The sequence below is a fragment of the Dromaius novaehollandiae genome, chromosome Z, assembly GCF_036370855.1.
Source record: "Dromaius novaehollandiae isolate bDroNov1 chromosome Z, bDroNov1.hap1, whole genome shotgun sequence".
NCBI lineage: Eukaryota > Metazoa > Chordata > Aves > Casuariiformes > Dromaiidae > Dromaius > Dromaius novaehollandiae.
Genome location: NC_088132.1, coordinates 39,912,485 through 39,931,442, shown reverse-complemented (window position 1 = coordinate 39,931,442; position 18,958 = coordinate 39,912,485). Strand labels below are relative to the sequence as shown.

Sequence of the window (18,958 nt, the reverse complement as noted above, 5' to 3'; positions counted from 1 at the left end):
GCTTTCTAAACATTAGCATTTTCTATGTGGTCTTTTAAAATTCATCGTGTCACTTGTATTGGGCGCTTAGTCGTATTTCGTAATGAAATTAGGCTTTTTGGCATCTGCCTCAATGACTTTTTTTTTTTTAGCACTGCCTAATTTCATACAAATGTGACAGTACGTGGAAGTATGAAACTCTTGACTTTTAGCCTAAGCTACTCCGATCGCTAGAGGAGGCAGCCGCCTGCCGCCGCCCCCAGCACGGCACCCCGAGCGCGCAGAAGAGCAGCAAACGCGGTAGCGCGGCCTCTACCCCTGCAGCAACTCCGGCTTCGATCGCTCCCTTGCCGCGCCGGAGCGGCGCCCCCCTCGTCTTCACCGGGGCCCTCCCAGCCGCCCTGCCCCACTGCTCCCCCCGCCCGGCCGGGCTCGCGGCACTGCCACCGCCCACCCTTTCCGCGGGGCGGCCCCGCCCCGGCCTCCGCGCGGGCAGCTTCGGTCCGCTCTGCCGCGGGGCGCTCTGCCGCTCCGCTCCCGCCGTCGCCCCGAGGCCCCGCCGCCGCGCCCCTTTCCGCGCCCACACAGTAAGTGCCGCCGCCGCCATTCCGCGCCCCCAAGGCGGCGGGAGGGCCGCCGCGCCGGAACGGGACCCCCGCGCCGCGCCGCCCCGGCGGGGCCGGCCGTCAGCCCACCGCCCTCCTTGGCCCCCGGCCCCGCCGCGCCGCTCTTCAGCGCCGCGACGGGCCCCGGGGGCCGGCGGCGCCTCTCCCGCCCCCGCCAGGCCGGGGCCCCTTCCCCGCCCTTCCGCGGGGCTCCGGAGCCCCCCTGGGGGCGCGCGGCGGCGGCGACCGTTGAGGCGGGTGGTTGGCCGCCCCTCGGCGGCAGGTGGGGGCCGTGTGTGGCGGCCCCGGGGAGCGCCCGGGAGCCGCTCTGTACCCGCGTCAGGTCCCGGCGGCGCTGGCCCCGAGGTCCCATCGTGGCCCCCCGCGCTCGCGGAGCCTGAGCTGGCGCCCAGCGCGTCTTCAGGCGCAGGGCTCGGCTCCCGGCGGAGCTGGGGAGCTGCTCGGGTTTGGGGGCGAGGGGCGGCGGCAGGGTGCAACTCGCTTGGAAAAGTCCCGGCTGCAGCAGCGCTTCTGGCGCCCAGCTGCAGCCCTCACGGCGTGCGGCTGGCGGGTCTTCTACAGCCGTGCAAACTCTATCGTTTAAAAGCATATCTTGATAAAACTCTTGAGGTAGGAACTGTCCAAAACTGTTTACGTTGAGATTTTTGTTACGCAGCAGTGTGTTTAGCTGAAAAATGCATGCCAAGGTTGGGTTTTCTTTTTTTGAGGAGACATAATTGCTTATCTTCTTTTTGTTGCTCTTACCCGGACAAGGAGTCACTGTTGTGCTTTCGAAAGTATTTCCGTTTGCATGCATCCAGAAGTATTTCTGCATTTAAAAATATTCATCTTTTTCTGAACTCACTCAAAAACAGATTTGTGGTTTTTAAGGCAGAAGGGACAATTATGATAATGCAACTGAATTCTGCATAGTGCTAGTCAAAGACTCACTTATTCGAGGTACATGAGTTTGATTTTGAAACATTTGCAAAAATTGCTGCTAGTAAAATTGGTATATACATTATTTACATGTTGTTAGTGAAGAATATAAGTTATCATTCAGTGCAGGTGTTTAATGTTGAGAAATTTGCAGTGCAGCTTTTAATTCTGCAGCTCTGTGTGCAATTATATGTGCGTGTTGTCACTTCAGCTTGAACATGTGCATGCACTGGTCAAGCAAAACGCAGTCCAAGCGACGTTTCAGTTTACGCATGTGCTGTTCCGGGTATGCACATTATTTTGCATAACTGACTACTGAAGCTATTCAGGCTATAAACTGCCCAGTCAGAAAACTCTCGGAGCAGTCTGATAGCCCAAACGAGAAGGCAGATTAGCTGTCTATTGTACGCGGAGGTTGGATTAACAGCCACCAGCCTCGCTTATCAGCTCTCAGTCAGAAATCTGCTTTGAAAGAGTGTCGAAAGCGCGGCTGAGAGCCGCAGCCTTTTTGGGAGCAGACTGGCCTTGGAGCTGCCGCGGACCTAGGTTCGAGCGGGGTGCGGGTTTGGTGGGGAAGGAGCTTCGCTAGCCTGAACCCGATCGCTTGTGGGCATTGCCGTAACGCTCCAGGTTGCTATTCCTCGTTTGTAAACCTGGAGTGTGTATGGCAGAGGTGGTACGGATCAGATTACAAGGTATTTAAAAAGATATATGAGAAAATTGGCACTGCACCAAGGTGAAGTCCCAATTCTGCCCGCATTTGCTGTTCCCTTGTTGGGAAATATTTTAGATCCATGAATGTTGTTTAAAAATGTGAAAAAGTCATTGACACTTACTAAGCGCTGTTTATAATTCTTCCATTTAATGAATTTTCATGGAAATCTGTATTTCTTTGTGGTTTAAGTTTCTCATTATTCCTAACTTGCAATGATTAATGAGCCTTTTAGTAAACTTTGGAGACAATGCAACTCTGAGCTATTATAGCTTGAGGTTAAGCTGAATGCGTTCTGTTCCCGAATATGCTGTTTATATTGTTGCTGTGTATTAGGAGTACAAAAAGTAATGCCATGTGTTGCAGACACAAATGCAGGACCCAGGTACTGCATGTTGTATGTACAAAATAACTTTTTGTGGTTACATCATTTTAAAATGGTGGTAACGGGGAAGAGAAAGAACAGTCCTGAAGGGAATTAGCAGCTCATGTATTAGAAGAAGATGTTTGGATGTTCTTCGCTGCTTCTTAACAGAGATCTGTTTCCAGAAAGGTGGGAATCATCTACCAGCTGCCAAATAAACATGCAAAAATTTGCTAAGTCTCTAACCCGAAGTCGATGGGGGGCGGGAGGGGGAATCCAAAGTTACGGACTTCTGCAGGGGAAGGAGAACCAAGGCCTTTATTTGGAAGACAAAATGTGGAACATGCTTAGAAGCAGGAAGAAGGAATTAAGTTATTCTAGTGCATTCATTTATTTTTTTAACCTGAAAGGAAACCTCACATGGAGCATTGTCAAAATAAAAGTTACGGCACAGATCTTTGTAGGAGCACAAAATGCTCGTGCTTGAAATGGAGGTCGCTCACGGTTTGCCCTGGTGACAGGAAGCGACTCACTTCCGTTGAGTAGTAACTAATCTGACTAAACCTAGATTTTAGTGTACTTTGTGACTTAATCTGCCTGTTTTGAAAAAGTACTCTTTAAGTGCTTCCTGCTAGGTAAAGGAAAATTATTGCTTCAAATGATCACTGTTGAGGAATGGCAGCCTTGGTCAAGTTGTTATTTCAATACGTCAAGTCCTCCAAGTTGTACAGTAAAATGCTTGATAATCTTTAATGCAAGTAATATGTCCCCACAAATTATTTGTATACAAATAACAAAAGTACTGAATAACAAAATATGGCATGTAAACTGCAGGTAGAGAGAAGCTACAACATTTTTGTGAGAAATTTCCTTTGAAATTGCTGATGTGTACTCGTACCTCTTTATAGAGATTTTTGCATAGAATTTCTCTTCATTCTTCTTTCTTGTACATGAACAGTAAAAAAAAAAAATCACCAAGTGATATTTCTGGTGAAATAAAATCTGATTTATCTACTTTAATGTCCTGATTAACCTGAATGGTCGTTAATATGTTTTCAGTAGTTCTTGCAGTACTGGAGTGGTTCAAAGCAGCTAGACAGTACTCTCTGGGTAAACTGGGGTTTATAGCTACCTTGTGTCATTGAAATATAACACAAAGTATTTGGACTGTACCTTCCTTCCATCCTTCTTTCCCTCCCTCGCTCCCTTTATAGTTTCTTGCCGTTTCTTGTTCTTTCCCGCTCGTTCCTGTGCAGATCGTTGAAACTACTTTCTTCTTCTTTACCCCACTGGTAAACTTCTCACTTTTTTTTTTTTTTTTTTTTTGTAATTAGGCTTTGTGCATCAGGTTGTTCTGATGAACAAAATGAAATTTAACTGAAAAATATATAGGAAGAAATTTCTCCCTAGAAAGAGCATAAGGTACATTTGAACAAGCGTCAAGATACTTTCCTGTGATATGTATTGCAGTTTAACAAATTGTGGTAGTATCAACTGTCGTTTGGAGAGACTGTAGATATATGAAATGTTGTGCCCCAATAGCTGATGATTTAAGGCAAACTAACTTAGAATTTAGGGTCACCCCCCCCCCCGCCTCCCCAAGTCTCTCCTTAGAGCCAAGAAGCCGCCATGTTGTCTGTTTGCTGCATAATACAAGTTTCTGTAACGTTTTTCAGCCAAGATGTAGTGGAAAGTCTGGTCATTTTTACTTGAGGTAAAATACTGACTTTGTAATCAAAGAAACTCAGTATGGCTTCAAATTAGTTACGGATTTCTTTTCCTCTTTGCCTCCAGCATCTTCAGATCACAAGACCTGGGGAAAATAATATTTCCGGTCAAGTAGAAGTTAAGATGGCATTTTGGCAGTTAAGTGAACGAGCGAGGTTTCACTAGACTTTTTTACGCTCCCTTCCCAATTAATGCTTTCATCAAACCAGAGTTTCTTTTTCTGGCGTGAATATGCACTAACCACGCCTCCACCTAGAAACCTGCGTTGTGCGCTGTGAGACCGACGTAGGGATATACAGATCAGCGGTGCGTGCGTGTTTCGTTAGCATTTCCAACACGTTTCAAGGGGGGGAAAAGTTCAGAATACTGGATTTACATTAGAAGCTGATAATAAACACGTAGTCAATAATATATAATTACAACAGTCAACTTCCTAATTTTGATTGGGCTTCAGGTGCTGTTTTTTGCATTAATCGTTGAAACTGTCCTTTAAAACCAGAATGTCCCTTTTGTCTTTCTTTCTCCATGGCAATACCTGGGACTTCCACAGTGATCTTGAATTTAATGAGAATAGGTCTTGCTGTCCAAGGTGAATGTGAGATGGAATATCAAAGAAATTTTTAGTTTTAAATTACGTACATTAAAGCTATTGCTTAGTTTCAATTTTGATTTTGTTTGGAAACTCAGATGGTTAAAAAGTAAGTGTCTCATCTTAAACATACTTTACAAGGACTTCAGAGTTGTTACAGTGACTTCAGAGTTGTTATCTGCCTTGCAGATTACAAAACCCTTAGTTGGTATTGGTAAAGTATTAAAATGCACACTGAGGATTAAGAAGATACCTGTATCAAAATCTGCATTATTTCCCAGGTTCTCTGTGGACTTTCTCATTAACTGAAATTGTATTTCCTAGTAAGTGAACTTCAGTGTTAAATATGACAGGCCTAATTTAAGATCACATGTTTATTCCAAAAATAAGATTGGTTATTTTTCTATGTTTTTAATATTTAGTTTTGAAGTTCAGTTCCTATGATAGAATCAACAAAATGTACAACTCTTATGACTTGCTCGAAGTAGAATGACATTTGCTATATTAAATATATGCCATACATGTTAAAACTCATCATCTTTTCCTTTTTACGAAACGATGAAGTGAAGAATACAGCAGTGTTATCCTAAAGAAATCAGGCTGGTATAATAGTTTCTAATGGCAGTTATTCAGATACATCTTTGAGTGTGGGTGATAGTTGTTAATCATTTGGAGAAGGTTTGTGTGAGCAGTGGGCTGTGTTCAGTCTACCTCCACTGCAGAATATTTAGCATGTTTAGTCTCCGTGTCTAGAGGCCCTAGAGTTCAGTACGAGCTGGTAGAAATGGTTCGTTGTGTGAATTGTGTGTTTACTGTCTGGATCAGTAGGGCGATTTGCATTGTGTGGTGATTATTTAAAATGAACTATCTTAAGTAAATACTGACTGTTGTATCTATATACTGTTATGCCAGATTGCATAGGTGACGATAAGGTTTGCCAGACTTTGGTCACTTTGAACGCAAGATAGAAGAGAAGGTCTGTGCCCGTTATATACTGGAGTTCCACTTTTTTGCTGTTATTCCCTCTTAATTAGCAATGAAAATAAGCTATTACTGTTTTATCCCCAAGAGTTGGGCTATAGAATTCATCCATATTATCTCTGAGTTTGATAATGGAAAAACATTGGACTCATGCCCAGTTCTTTCTTTTCCTCAAAGAAAGGCTTTGTTATAATTTACTTAATTTTTGCTTTTATATCACAGCTTGATGGGGGCATGTCTAAGCAGTGTGCTGATTCTATGGACGTTGTCTTGAAAGAGCAAGTCAGGAAATGGAAGAACAAACTCTAAGAACTAACAGATTGCTTTCAAGAAAAGTGATCAGTTTTCAGTGGCTTACAACTTCGCATGTCTTATTTTATTTCTTTGAGTGTCTTCATTTGATATGTATAAGTTAACTTTTTGTTAATCAAATATTTTTGTAGAAACAACATAGGTTTTCTGTTTTGGTATTTTGTTTGCAAAAAATTCCTGGGGCTCAAATATATTCAAGTTTTTCTGTCCTAAATAGCTGAACTGAAGAAAAAACCATAATGGTACTCCAGATTATTCCTCTGCACAGGAAAAAAATTGGGAAAGGGTACAATACATTAAGGTAGAAGGTTTTGATACACAAGAAAAAAACCTCTAGGCTGAGAAAGTATATCTGCACATGATAGTTTTCAAATATACTTGTCTCTTGAACCTTGAGGTTGAGTATATAATTTATGAAGGGAAAAAAACTTCAGTTACTAGTAATGGATTTTCAAGCCCTCTGTCCTGTCCAACATATGTATATGACACACACATAACCTTATAAAATTGTCTATCTTGACAGGCATATTAAATAATAAAGTTCTAAGTGATTCTGGAAAGGAAAGAAAATGTTTTACCTGTTATGGAAAAAATCTTTAAGAAGGAGATGAAAATCTTGTCAAAAAACATGCTAAAGTGGACTTTATCAAACAAAATTTCACGACATTTCAATGATTGGGAAATACGATGTTTCTGTGAAAATTAATTTCCCTTTAGTTTATAATTGAAATAAATTGCTTTGGACTCAATTCTTATTATATAATGGTGCCACTTGCAATTTGATGGGTAATCCTGAACTATCAAAAATATATTTGGATTATTGCAAAATACTATACTTTCCTGAAGTAACTGTCTTTTATCTACAAGTGAACCTAAAGGTCTGGAAGCTAATCCAAAAATCCTGAAAAAATAGATTGCAGATGGTCAAAACAGTTCTCTGTCAGAACTCTGCTGAGTGAATATGTTATTGAGCATTTCTGTCATAAATATATCACTACTGCCACTCAGTCTTTAACAGAAATACAGTCTAACTTCCTGCTAAGTCTGGAGAAATCTTAAGCCATAACTAAGTCGTTGGTCTTACTATAATATGGTTGAGGGGAAAAAGCTGTCTGTACTGTTTTCTTACAGACGTGGGCATAGAAAATGTTGACCTTTATATTGGAAGTTAGCCACTAAAATAAAGAATTAGTCTGGGTTCCTAAATCTTTCCCTATGTTGATGTTGTTCAGATTTGAAGGCTTGCATTGTTCAGCAGCTCCTTTTTAACTATAAATGGTCCATTGCATTGCAGAGAGGGCTTTTATTCTTGTCAGCTGTGAATAACAAAATGCTCTGAAAATATGATTTAACTTTTTTGTTACAATGTCTGGAGTAAATAACCGCCACTTGACTTACCGAAATCATTCAGTTTTATTTTTATGTACATAGTTCTAAAGGGAATTTTTGGTGTTTCTTTGCTTTGAGGAAAGAAGAGGAAGTTGCTGTTATGTTTATTACTGTCAGGAAAGCATCATAGTTTTATAAGAGGCACTCAGTTTTTTTGAGCTCTCTCCAATATCTTGTGATTAACTAATATGTTATACTAATATCTAATAACTAATATGTTAGATGTGGGTGAAACAACTCCATCTTTACGTACCCACCAAAATGTTTTGTAGATTTTTGGAATATTTAGACATTGCGGTTTCAGAATGTTGTAGATAAATAAAAGGTGATGTCAGAAGTTACCTGTGACTTACTGAATCAACTGTGGAATATATTACTCTTTAAATAGTGAGTATATGCAAGCATAAAAGCAGTAAGTAAGAGTTTAGATAAACAAGCGCCCTGTGATTAGGCTAATTTGGAGTATTCCTAAATAGATATGTATGTTTAACTCATTTCTGATACCCTGATAAACTTGCTGATAGAAGAGTGGATTTTTTGTATATTTGTTCAGTCTGTTTTTTTCTGAGAATTAAAATAATTTTCAAGTCTTGAGGAGAAACCTTTGCCCATCTTTGGCTTGTCCTACATTCCTCCTCCTTAAGTGGGAGCACAAATCCTGTATTTTAGCAGCTGGACTTTAATTGACTCTTGTATTTCATGCTTCTTTACAAGATGAAAGAAAAAACAGCAAAAATTGTGACCCCCCCCCCCCCAATTCCTGCTGTCTCCAACTTGTAGTAATTCAGAACTCCAGCAGAAGTTAAACCTCTCTCTCAAGCAGTCTGGTCTTATTTATGGTGTTACTTGCAGTTTACCCTGTATCATCTTTCTGGAATGTCTGGAATGATTTTATAAACAGCTATGGGGGTTTTAGTAGTGTGTGAGACTTAAGTATGCTTTTTATGAGATAAAATTAAGAAGTGACAGCATCCTTCAACTTCTTGTCTGATCAAAGCTTTTTCTAGCTTCTGTTCCTTTTCTCTTCAGCAGTTGACAACGTATTGATAAGTGGATATTTCTTGTTTAAAGATGTCATTCTAGAAACAGTTTACATAATACTGTTGTATTTGCATGAATTTCATTCACATTAAGATCTTATCTCTGAATTTATGTGAATTCAATTGATTATTTTCAGGTACCTTCACTTAATTTGTTATCCATTGAATGTTTGCCAAAGTGCTTTGGTATATTAGGTTAACAACTTGTTGAAGACAACGAGCTCTGCAAATCTGTTTCTTCCTGAATCTTTTGAAAGCTTTTAAAAAGCAGTGTGTATAACACAGAATAATAGCAGAAAGGTGATTAACCTCTGAATTTTTAGAGAAATTTGTATAATATGGGCTATGAATTTGTGTTATATTGGTCTGCAAATGGCCACATTGGTCAATGATGTAGAAAGTATGCTGATTGCTGCTGAATGCTTTTGTGCATGTTTTACTAGTGGTATTTGCTGTACAGGTGATTTTGAATAGGCAGGTAGATAGTTGTAAGCCACTTAAAAAAACAGCTTTGTTGGAAAGATGAGGAGGATAACTGGGGAATGGATGAGAAGGAATATTGAATGTGAACTCAGTGATAGGTTGTGAAATACCAGCTACGTTTTCTTTATTCAACTCCTAAAGTTTAAGCTGTTCAAATCCGTCTGAGATGTTTATACGTTTCTTGCACTTCAGATAGACTGAGTAGGAGAGAATATTGGAAGCCTGGATCATTACTAAAATATCATCTTTTCTTAAAGCACGTTCTAGGTTACATCAGGAGGTGAGGAGCATTGCAGTTAGTGGCGGAGACCATGTTCTGTTTCCACAGTACTGTGCGGATCATCTGTCATCTCTAGAAACCAGTTGTATGACTGTGATTTCCAATGAGATCAGTGTAGAGAAGTGTTTTTTGTATCCTGAAGTTTTTAGGTGTTTCACAGTGTTCTAGCATACTCATATTATAATGGCTTATGTTAAAATTTAAGATTTTTAAGAAATAAATCCCATTGACCGTGTATTTCTGTAAAGATCTTGTTTAAGAAGAAGTATCCAGATCTATTTATCAAGCCAGTCCTGGGTTTCAGTCATTGTAGAACAAGGTACTTTGAAAATCTTTTCAGAGTGTCTGGATCCAGCTGACAGGAAGTCAACATTTGAGACCTCTAAAGTATGTCAGCAGAAGGGCCCAGAACTGGAGTATATGCTGCTGTTATGTGCACAGGAAGCAGTGTCAGAAAAGCAACGCTATTTTCTGCTCATGTACAAGAGTGTGTATGTAGGTGACTGAGTTTGGGGAAGGAGCATGCATCATTACAATGGACTTTGAAATTTAATTTTAAAATGGTGATAAAACAGAAGTAGTATGTGGTAAGCAAACTTAAACCCAGGGTGTACCATGTAACATCCTGTTACCTTTATATGTAGGAAAAGTAAACCAGAAGCCCACAGAAACTAAAAAAGCATTCATGACTGTGTATTCACCCAGTATTTCACCTGTTTGCCTTACTACTACATTATTTAAAAAGCTAATGGTTATGGCACAGGACTAAAATTTGGTGTCCTGTGTCTCAGTGGAAAATATGTTGATGGAGGAGGATGGCAATAAACAGGTAGGCAAAGTGATAATTAAAAATTAGCAAAGAGTAGTGATTTCCAGAACTTGACCCACTACTGGGACATCAATAAGAAATCTCAAAGAGCTGAAATTAACTTACTGGGCCCAAAAATAAAAGAAAGAACTTCTCGTATACCGTAATTTTGTCAACTAAAACTGTAACCAAAGGCATTTGACAACAGTGCCAGCCAGAAAAGAAGTCTTTCTCAAAAGATCCTTTTACTACAGAAATAATTTAGATACCCACCTGGATCTGCAGCATGATAGTCTGGAAAAAATACTTGACAGTAAAGGTTTTTTTTCTGAGCTCAGCCTTGCTACGAAAAAGCAATAGAAGCAGTGAATTAAAGCTTTTCTAGATATTATTTCTGTTTTGGGTAGATATGACCTGAAAACGCTTTGGGGAATTTCCCATGGTAAAAATATTTTGATGGCCTATTGGCTTTAAAGCCAATTGCGTCAAGAAAATTGCATCAAGGAAAGTTGGCAGGCTCTCTCCATTGAAGTTCACAACTGGATCATTGCTCTTTGTTAGGGTCAATAATTTGAGCAGTGTTTTAGGCCATAATAATGTGTGGAGTATTTAATAGTATTTAATATTAACAATAGTATGGAAAAGTGACAGAATCCTTTAACTTCTTGTCTGATCACGTAGTATCTCGTGAGTGTTTTGGACAGTGCATGTGCTCTGAGGATTGTCTGCAGGGGCGCAGGAGCATCGTGTAAAGAACTATGCACAGCTCTGACGTGTATGACAAGACTGTATTTGTCTACCCACAGTAACCATCCACCTTTAGTAATGCTACACTGCGGTAGGAAGCAGGGTTATTCGTTTCTCCTGTATTCAGGTGGGTGACTAAGTACAAATCTTCTGAGATTACGCTTCAGAATGCAGGGAAATAAACATTTTGTTGCTTGCCCCTGTACAGATGAAGCAAAGAGCAGTGACCACTGGTTCATTTCCTCAGCTCGTGTACGTTCACCTGAGGTTCCCTCAAGAGCAGCAGTACTATGCCTCACTAATTTGGAGGCACTTCAGACAGTCAGAGGCAATTAATGTTGCTGCAGGGTAGCCCACTGCAAATAACATGCCTTAAATTTGTTTATGCCTTAAACAATACTGGATTCTAATTATAAATTTCAAGCTATGGAGTGCTGCTTGCTGAAAGCTACAGCCTACTAACAGACGCCCTTTTCTTCTAGGCTCATAGTCAGAGCTAAGGATATCATTGTAACCCACTTTTGACCCTCAACCCCTTTTATTAAAACAATGTACTAGGAAACCAATTCACTTCACCAAAGTAAACCTACGAAGACCTGTTAGACCCTGCCAGAATTTTCAGTTAAAAAGCACATTGCAACATTTTCAGCTCTATTTTCCATGTACAGCCACAGAGCATCTTTGACTGCTTTGACCACATCTGTGTGCAAAATAGTAAAAATGTGTGCTGAATGATGAGAGAGGACTCTTGGGTATATGTCAGTTTGACAGAGCTCCCAGTTTCCCAGTTGCTTCCGACTTCTGGGAATCCTGCAGTGCGCTGAGCCAGCAGCAGATCATAGCGCCAGGCTATTATTTGTCCCAAATATTATGATCTTATATCTGAAAAGTCTGTTTGAATACACCAAGGATTGAAATAGGAAATAGCTATCTGTATAAATGCAATTATTGTGCAATAGTTATTCTGTAATAGTTAATGTGTGACAGCTCATAGCAAAACCAATTCCCTATTTGGGTCCAAAACTTTAAATGAAACTTTGGATGTGAGATTGCTTCGAGGAATAAAAATAGCACAGTCAAGTGCTTCAGAAGTATAACTTCTTGATTTTCTTTTTTTGAAATTATTTCAAGATGTGGTACTTATGCACAATTTAATCTTTAGTTATATATCTGCATTTACAGGTTAGTTCCAATATTTAAAATGGGAATCCTGAGGCCTTGCACAAAGCAGAGCAGGCCATGCCAGAAAAAAATGAGAACAGTGATGTTTTAACAGCCCAACTGAACACCTGGGAGGAAATTAGATGATAAAATTGATGAAGGTATTCTAACATAAACTGGTGAAATAAGAAAATGAAATTAAAAAACTGGAAAGAGACTTAAGGAAATAACTTGTTTGCTCTTAGTGCCCCCCCTCCACCCAGTGCTCTAAAGGAAGCAAACTTTATAATTAGAGAGTGTAAGATCAAGTTAAGTTTAGACCCGTTTGTTTGTGTAGTAACTTTTGTCAGAATTAGCTGTTCATATGTGTTAAAGGACACCATAAAAAAGAACAAAAAAAGTTTATTCTGGTTTCCTTCAGCATCATATGTATACAGTTAACTGTTATTCTGACTAGCTAGTGCCTCTTGTGTGTGTGATTCTTCCATACAGCAGTTGTATGAAACTCTCCTTTCTTTTGCTGTTCTCCTCCATGAAGCCCTGTAACAGTGTTTGAGTAGTGTAAGATGAAAGCAGCCCAAGATGACCCCATAGGAAATAATTGGCACAAAGGGAAAATGAGTTTGGCTGTAGTACACTGTGTCTTTTATTGACAGGAGAGGTGTGTAGCTGATTGTGTGATCCAGAGTAAATAAGTTTACGGATATTGGAGTAGTGTCTATTTTGAACAAATGTAAACCAAGCTGAAAGCAGTCTGGTGCAGGAAAACACTCTATGTGAAATGTTAAACTCATACAAAACATGAATGAAAGAATTCAGCTTCTGTATTTGAATAAAACTCTTTCACCTGCCAAATAGGAATACTTGATTTCTATTGTGTTTTGCATTCATTTAAATGAGGGGTCTGTAGTAGCTGATAATATTTGACTGTAAGTAAAATTTTACATAGTTTTTCTTATGTAACACACATCCATCTTTATGTGCTGTTTTAAAGCATACTAAGCTAAATGTTCTTATGATCAGAAACTTTTCTTATAGCAGATACCTGGTTTTAATATTTGTTTATTGAATAATTATTAAATGAAAGCTGCTCAAAAAGTAGTTTTATTCCTGTGATTCATATCTATTCTCTTATAGGGATTTTAGCAGAGTGTTAAATCCAGATAAATGTCTCCAGATTTCCCTATAAGTGCATGTACTTGTATGTACACTGAATAAGTGTAGTATGCCTGAGCAATGTTCTCCTGTATTACTAATATACAGATTATTATAACTAAAGCTTTTCAGTGCTTAGGACCCCAAATTGAGTTGTTTCTTAAAAAGTAATTCTTCTCCTTTAATATATTGTTATAGGGCTGAAGGAACGTGGTGAGGATATCCAAACTCTGCATTTTCATTCTTGACTTGTTTTTTAATTTTTTTTCCACTGAACCTTTAACCCTGAATTTTCTTGGAAAAATGCTTAGCATAGAGATAACTGCAACATCTTATAGCTTTAATTTTTTTGCTGAACTATGCACTCCCAATTTCATCTCAGTGTAGTCTTGGTGAGAATTTCCTTATTTACTATTTTGGCATAAAATATAAGAAATCCAAAGACAGTATTATTTTGGCATATTTTTAATACTTGGAAATACAGAATGTTAACTTTAACTCATATTTTTACTACTGAGGATAGTAGTAAGTGATAAATTATAGATGATTTATTGTTTCTAGAGTTTGAAACGCAGAGTGCTCTGGTTGTTTAGGCTGTTTTCATAGCTGCTTTATTTTTATGAAGGAAGTACAAAGCAGCTAGTTCGTATTTTCGGATTTTCCTATTTTTCTTATGTTTTAAATTCCCTTATGTGCACATGCCCATATTTGCAGATTCTACCTTAACCTGGGCAGCTAAGAGGTTGCAGGTGAGCAATGGCTGGTACCAAAAGAAAGTCTCCTCAAAGAAAATCACAAGTTACTTTGTTTTAAAATCACTATCATTCTGTAATACTTTCAGGAAAAGTAGAACTGATTTTATGAGAAGCATTAATGGCCTTAATCCTATGGGAAACAATGAAAGTAAGGTGAAGACAGTTAAAGTCATTTAACTGTGGCAGATGACCACCTCAATGCCCTTAAGAGCACTGGGAGGTAGTCAGGAGTTTTAGAAGGATTTGGTTATAGCTTTGGTTTTCCCTCATTTGGAATTACATACCCAGACCTGGAGTAGTACCCCTTTTCCAGAAGCACACATTCCCAGCTAATTCAAGTGAAGATGCAATTTGCGTAAAGCTTCATACATTTAACATTTAGATATTAAATTTCTGGGATTTATTTTTTTATCCCATGACTTATAATCTGAGTTTTGACTTGTGATATCACATAACTGTTTAAAAGTTTGTATTTCTTGTGGGGAAAAAATTCAAGTCTACGCATGACTACTGGAAGCTTTAAATAGAAGATTATCATCTATTAAGATCATTTAAGAGACAGAAACAGTTAATTGCAGAGCATCATGTTTTTAGAGGAATTGTTTTTCAGTTTATATTCAGAAAATGTATTCTCGGATCAGTTCTGTGGGTTTTTAGAGGTATTACTTATTTTGGTGCTTTTTCTACATTCTCTGTTTATATGTAAAATACAACTTAAGTTGTGGAAACGCAGGCAGTGACTCCCTAAGTATGCTGTTCACAGGTCCAAATTTAGGCATTATAGTGTTGATAGGAAGGTACCACTTCAGTGAATGCAACTCTCCTGTTTTGTGAGAACATCTTTTTCATTTATCAACCATGGGAAGTGAGATCTTTCAGCCCCTTCATGCTTGCTGGCATATATAGATTAAGAACCTGTTTTTCAGAGCTAAAATTTGGGGAATTTGCAATACTACTGACAAGTTATTTGAATAGCCTAGATTGAAATTCTAACAGTAGTTCAGAAGAGCAATTAAAGCACCTTCTCATGTTCACTAAAATAGTTGGCAGAGGATAGTTGTAAGGAAGCATGCTTTGTCAATAGCTATACACTAAAGACATTTTGTAGAGTGTTTTTTAGATAAACTTCAGTTTTTGTTTCAAATGTTCTGAGCTTTGCTGACATTACATGATGGTAAAGATGACCGGTTACAGCACGTTCCAGGAAGTGTAACTCATATTTGCTTTCTCCCCAAATTATGAATGCATTTGTTGTAGAAACTTTGCAAGCAGAAGAATTCCCTGGTGACTGCTATTGCTGCCTTACTGGAGAACTTGAAGCCAATAACTGTTAAGAAATTGCTTAATATGCAGCAGCTGATGCATGTTAATACCAGTGCAAGCTTTTCCAGTCATAGGCTGAAACCAACTCTTATGCTGCCATCATCTGCCACTTGCAGTCAGATTGTTCTCTTCCACCATTTTTCAAATACCAAGAGTAGAAAAGAGTCATTTTCCAAACTTCTGTCCCCCCAAAATAAACTAAACTTATGTTGCTTGAAGCCTATCAAAATAATTTTTTAATACAGACAGCAGTAGTAAAGTCTCTGACTTTACTGAACACCAATGTTTTTATAGGAGGATAAGTTTAAAAGAAATATAACTTAAAAAGCGATACATAATCATAACAACAAGTGAATGTGAATTAGAATCAAAGTAATGATGGGAAGTCTTGTTAGTTTCCCTGGCTGCTCAACTTTTTTTTTTTTTTTATAAAATTATGTCTCTGGATATAAGATTCCACTGCTGTTTTTCAAATAATGTTGAAGACTATCCATTCTGATTGATAGAAAATGTTTTCTAATGTTTTACCACTGATTGCCTTGGGATGTGCACTAAATTATTTTTTGCTAATGTTTATACAGTTGACCTGAAATCAGCTGACACTTTCCACAATTTTTGCTTTTAATCATTAAGGTACCTTCACAATGGAAGAATTGGAAAAATCCAAAGAAATTACAGGTTTAATATCTAAAACCTGTTTAACCTTGAAAAATAATTCAGGTAGACCTTTTGAACGAACACAGGTTTCTTGGCATACTCCCAGCTTTTAAATAAATCATTCCTACATGTTTAGTGTATTAAACTTAATTTTAGAAGAAGTGAAAGAGCAAAGAAATTGAACCAATGTCTACTGAGTCTCCTATTAACTTAGCCTCTGGGACCGCTTCTTCCCCCTAATTTTTTTTCATTAGGTAAGATTTCTATGAAAAGGATTTTTCCCTGATCCTGTATAAATTCATAGCAATTTCATTAGGTTGGTGATGGCTATGATTTTTAAGACGTGTTTTGAAGAAGCCTGCCTTCTGAATCATAAATTCTTGCTCCTTGCTATAGCAGATGACTGTGTCTCATATTCTGATAAAACCTCATTTTAATTCCATTTAGGTTTTTGCACCTTCTGCATCTGGTGGAAGATTGGTCTAGTAATTGACATTTCTAATGTTTAAAGTTATATTTGTTTGTTTTTGTGGCCAGTCTGTTCTCACTTGTTTTCATATCAGCGTTGCCTGTGAGCTGAAATAATTCTTTCCGTTCAACCCTTGAATGTATTTATAAACTGATGTACAATTGTCTGTAGTGAAACGCTTGCACAGCCTGCCTGTTAAAAGACTAAATATGCCAGATTCTTTGGCCTTCCCCCACAGGATAGGCACTCCTTCCCCTTGATCATTGCGCTCTTTCTTTGTACTGCCTCTGGTTTGAATTCTGCTCTTCTGAGCAGGGGTAGCTAGACTTCCAATTAGTACAGATACCTATTTTTATATACATATATACCTGTTAGAAATGGTGTTCTATCACTACTGGAATTACTTCTCATGATACTTTTCTCTCTTCTTACCAGAGAAGGACTGCTGGGCTCCTAAACTAAATGCTTCAAGGGGCCACAGACAGGCTTACTTTGGCATTATCAGGGACAGAGTGGCTCTGGATGCAGTGGGGAATACTAACCAGCTACAGTTAGGGTCATCTGGCTCTGTGACAGTCAGGTGCTTATGTACAGTATTAACAAACATATGGTAAAATATTTTTCCTGCCTCCCTGTTGAAGCTGCTCTTAGAGCTTAAGAGGGTATGGAAGTAATGGTTGTACTGGGTGAATTCAGCACGGGCTTGCGTTTAAGGCTATGAAGTCCTGAATGAAGCAAAAAGAGCTACAGCATGGTTGGCCTCTTCACTGTCTGCATGTGGCAGATGGTACGGACCACTTAATTAGAAAAGGTTGACAGGGTTCATCATTTTGAGCTAATAGAAGAGTAGTGGGAGATCTTTGGGCTCCTGAAATTAACCTTCAATGGTTACAGTATTTGTTCTGAGTGAGTGCTGTGAGGGTAGCTGCTAGGATAGAGTTGGCTTGAGAATGAAGGTCCAATCGAATAAAGTTAATATCCAGTCAGCAGGAGGGAGGCTCAGTCACATTCAATAATATTAAAAAGTAATTTAAAATGTAATAAAAAATGTACCGTGCACCATTTCAAGTGTCAGTCAGTGTCAGGAATAGTGAAGGTTTTGAGCCAGTTGTTTTTTGAGGAGGCCTCATGAATGGAGCAGTGGCCAAGGAGAGGGTATGTGAGCCTGTAGAAGGAAACGTGCTGTGCTGTGCTTAGGCAGGACTGCTGTGGTGGGAGCCAGGCAAGTGGGGGTAGTGATCTTGCAGCCAGAGCCCAGCCTGTGAGCCTTTTTGGACCTGAACAAGGCACCCTAAACCCACACAATGTATGCCTTTTATGAATTTCTGTAGAAAAGTTAAAGTTGTGGTTTATTGTTTAATCACATACCAAGTGTCTGTGTCATCCTTTGTCTGCAGATATGATCCTGTGGCACAAGATCTTTTCCTGTTGTTTCCAGTCGATATCCTCTCTTTACTGAAAGATTGAAACAAGTAAGCACTAATTTCACTCACATCTTTGGCTGCCAAAAATTTCATTCAGTCCTGCTCCCATGCTCATGTTACCTTCTTCCTTGTGTCAGCAGAAACATTCATGCTCATCAGACTGAGGGGCTTGATCAGGAGATGAGTTTGTCTTTTATTTCTTTTTCAGCTAATTTATTTTTTATGGGGATCAGTTCCCCCATCGAGTTCATCATCCAGCTAAACAAATCCTCATGCTGCCACAGGGAGTGCTCAGGCAGGGGTGGGAGGAGGAGGAGGAGGCAGAGTTGTAACATGTCCAAGGGCAGGGAAGGGCGCGGCTGCCTCATTTGGAGGCACTGCCTAAAGTATGCATACAAAGAACTCTCTCCATCTGACTTTGCACTTGGGAATACGAATGTGAATCCCGTTTCACTAAAATTAGTTGTGCTCAGATCTGTCCACTTCTTCCTGTATGATTTGTCTTTCTGTGTTAAGGATGCTTCTCGGTTTCGTGGGAGGCATCACACAAACTCTGGCATTCTTTTGTGCCAAAATTTATTACTGTAGTGTTGGTTGAATATGTTGCAAGATTTAGCCTTACTCTAGAAGCAACATTCTTTTAGCCTGATATTTACCCTTCGTGTTGCCGTTTCTCCTTTAGTAAGTCCATTGTCCAGCAATGCGCTAATTGTCATCTAACGTTCACTCATAGCATTCTGTATAAGTCTGGATTGATGAAGTCTACTAGACTTCTAGAAAATTACTTGCCTCACTGGAGAAGGCTATTTGGTTATTTTCACATGGCCTACTTTTGAGGTAGTCATTTCTAAATTATATTTCAGTTTCATTAACCTCACTATCTTTGGTTATTCTCTTTAAAAAGTCTTCCATAACTTTGAATGCTACCGTAAACTAAGAGGCTCATAGTTGCTCCGGTCACTCTCTCTTTCATGCACGCTCTCTCTTTCTCTTTTCCCCTCCTTTTCCCCTTTCCCAGTTTTCCTAACTTAACAGATGTATTTTATTTAGCCTTCCAT

At 39.2% G+C, this 18,958-nt stretch overlaps 1 protein-coding gene across 11 annotated transcripts in view; it reads left to right on the top strand.

The window, feature by feature from the left end:
• The first annotated feature begins 432 nt into the window (after positions 1-432).
• The window catches only part of LOC135324836 (tumor necrosis factor alpha-induced protein 8), a 65,244-nt gene continuing 46,718 nt past the window's right edge, over positions 433-18,958 (top strand). For 2 of the 11 annotated variants that reach the window (XM_064501804.1, XM_064501806.1), the window contains exons 1-2: positions 433-566; positions 17,874-17,948. In XM_064501804.1, coding sequence (XP_064357874.1) covers position 17,948 — 1 coding nt within the window. In that variant the 5' untranslated portion in view covers positions 433-566; positions 17,874-17,947. Of the gene's footprint in view, positions 567-849; positions 868-1,096; positions 1,215-2,051; positions 2,070-2,201; positions 2,219-17,873; positions 17,949-18,958 lie in introns of those variants that run through there. The other 9 variants (XM_064501808.1, XM_064501807.1, XM_064501811.1 and 6 more) reach the window with 9 other exon arrangements.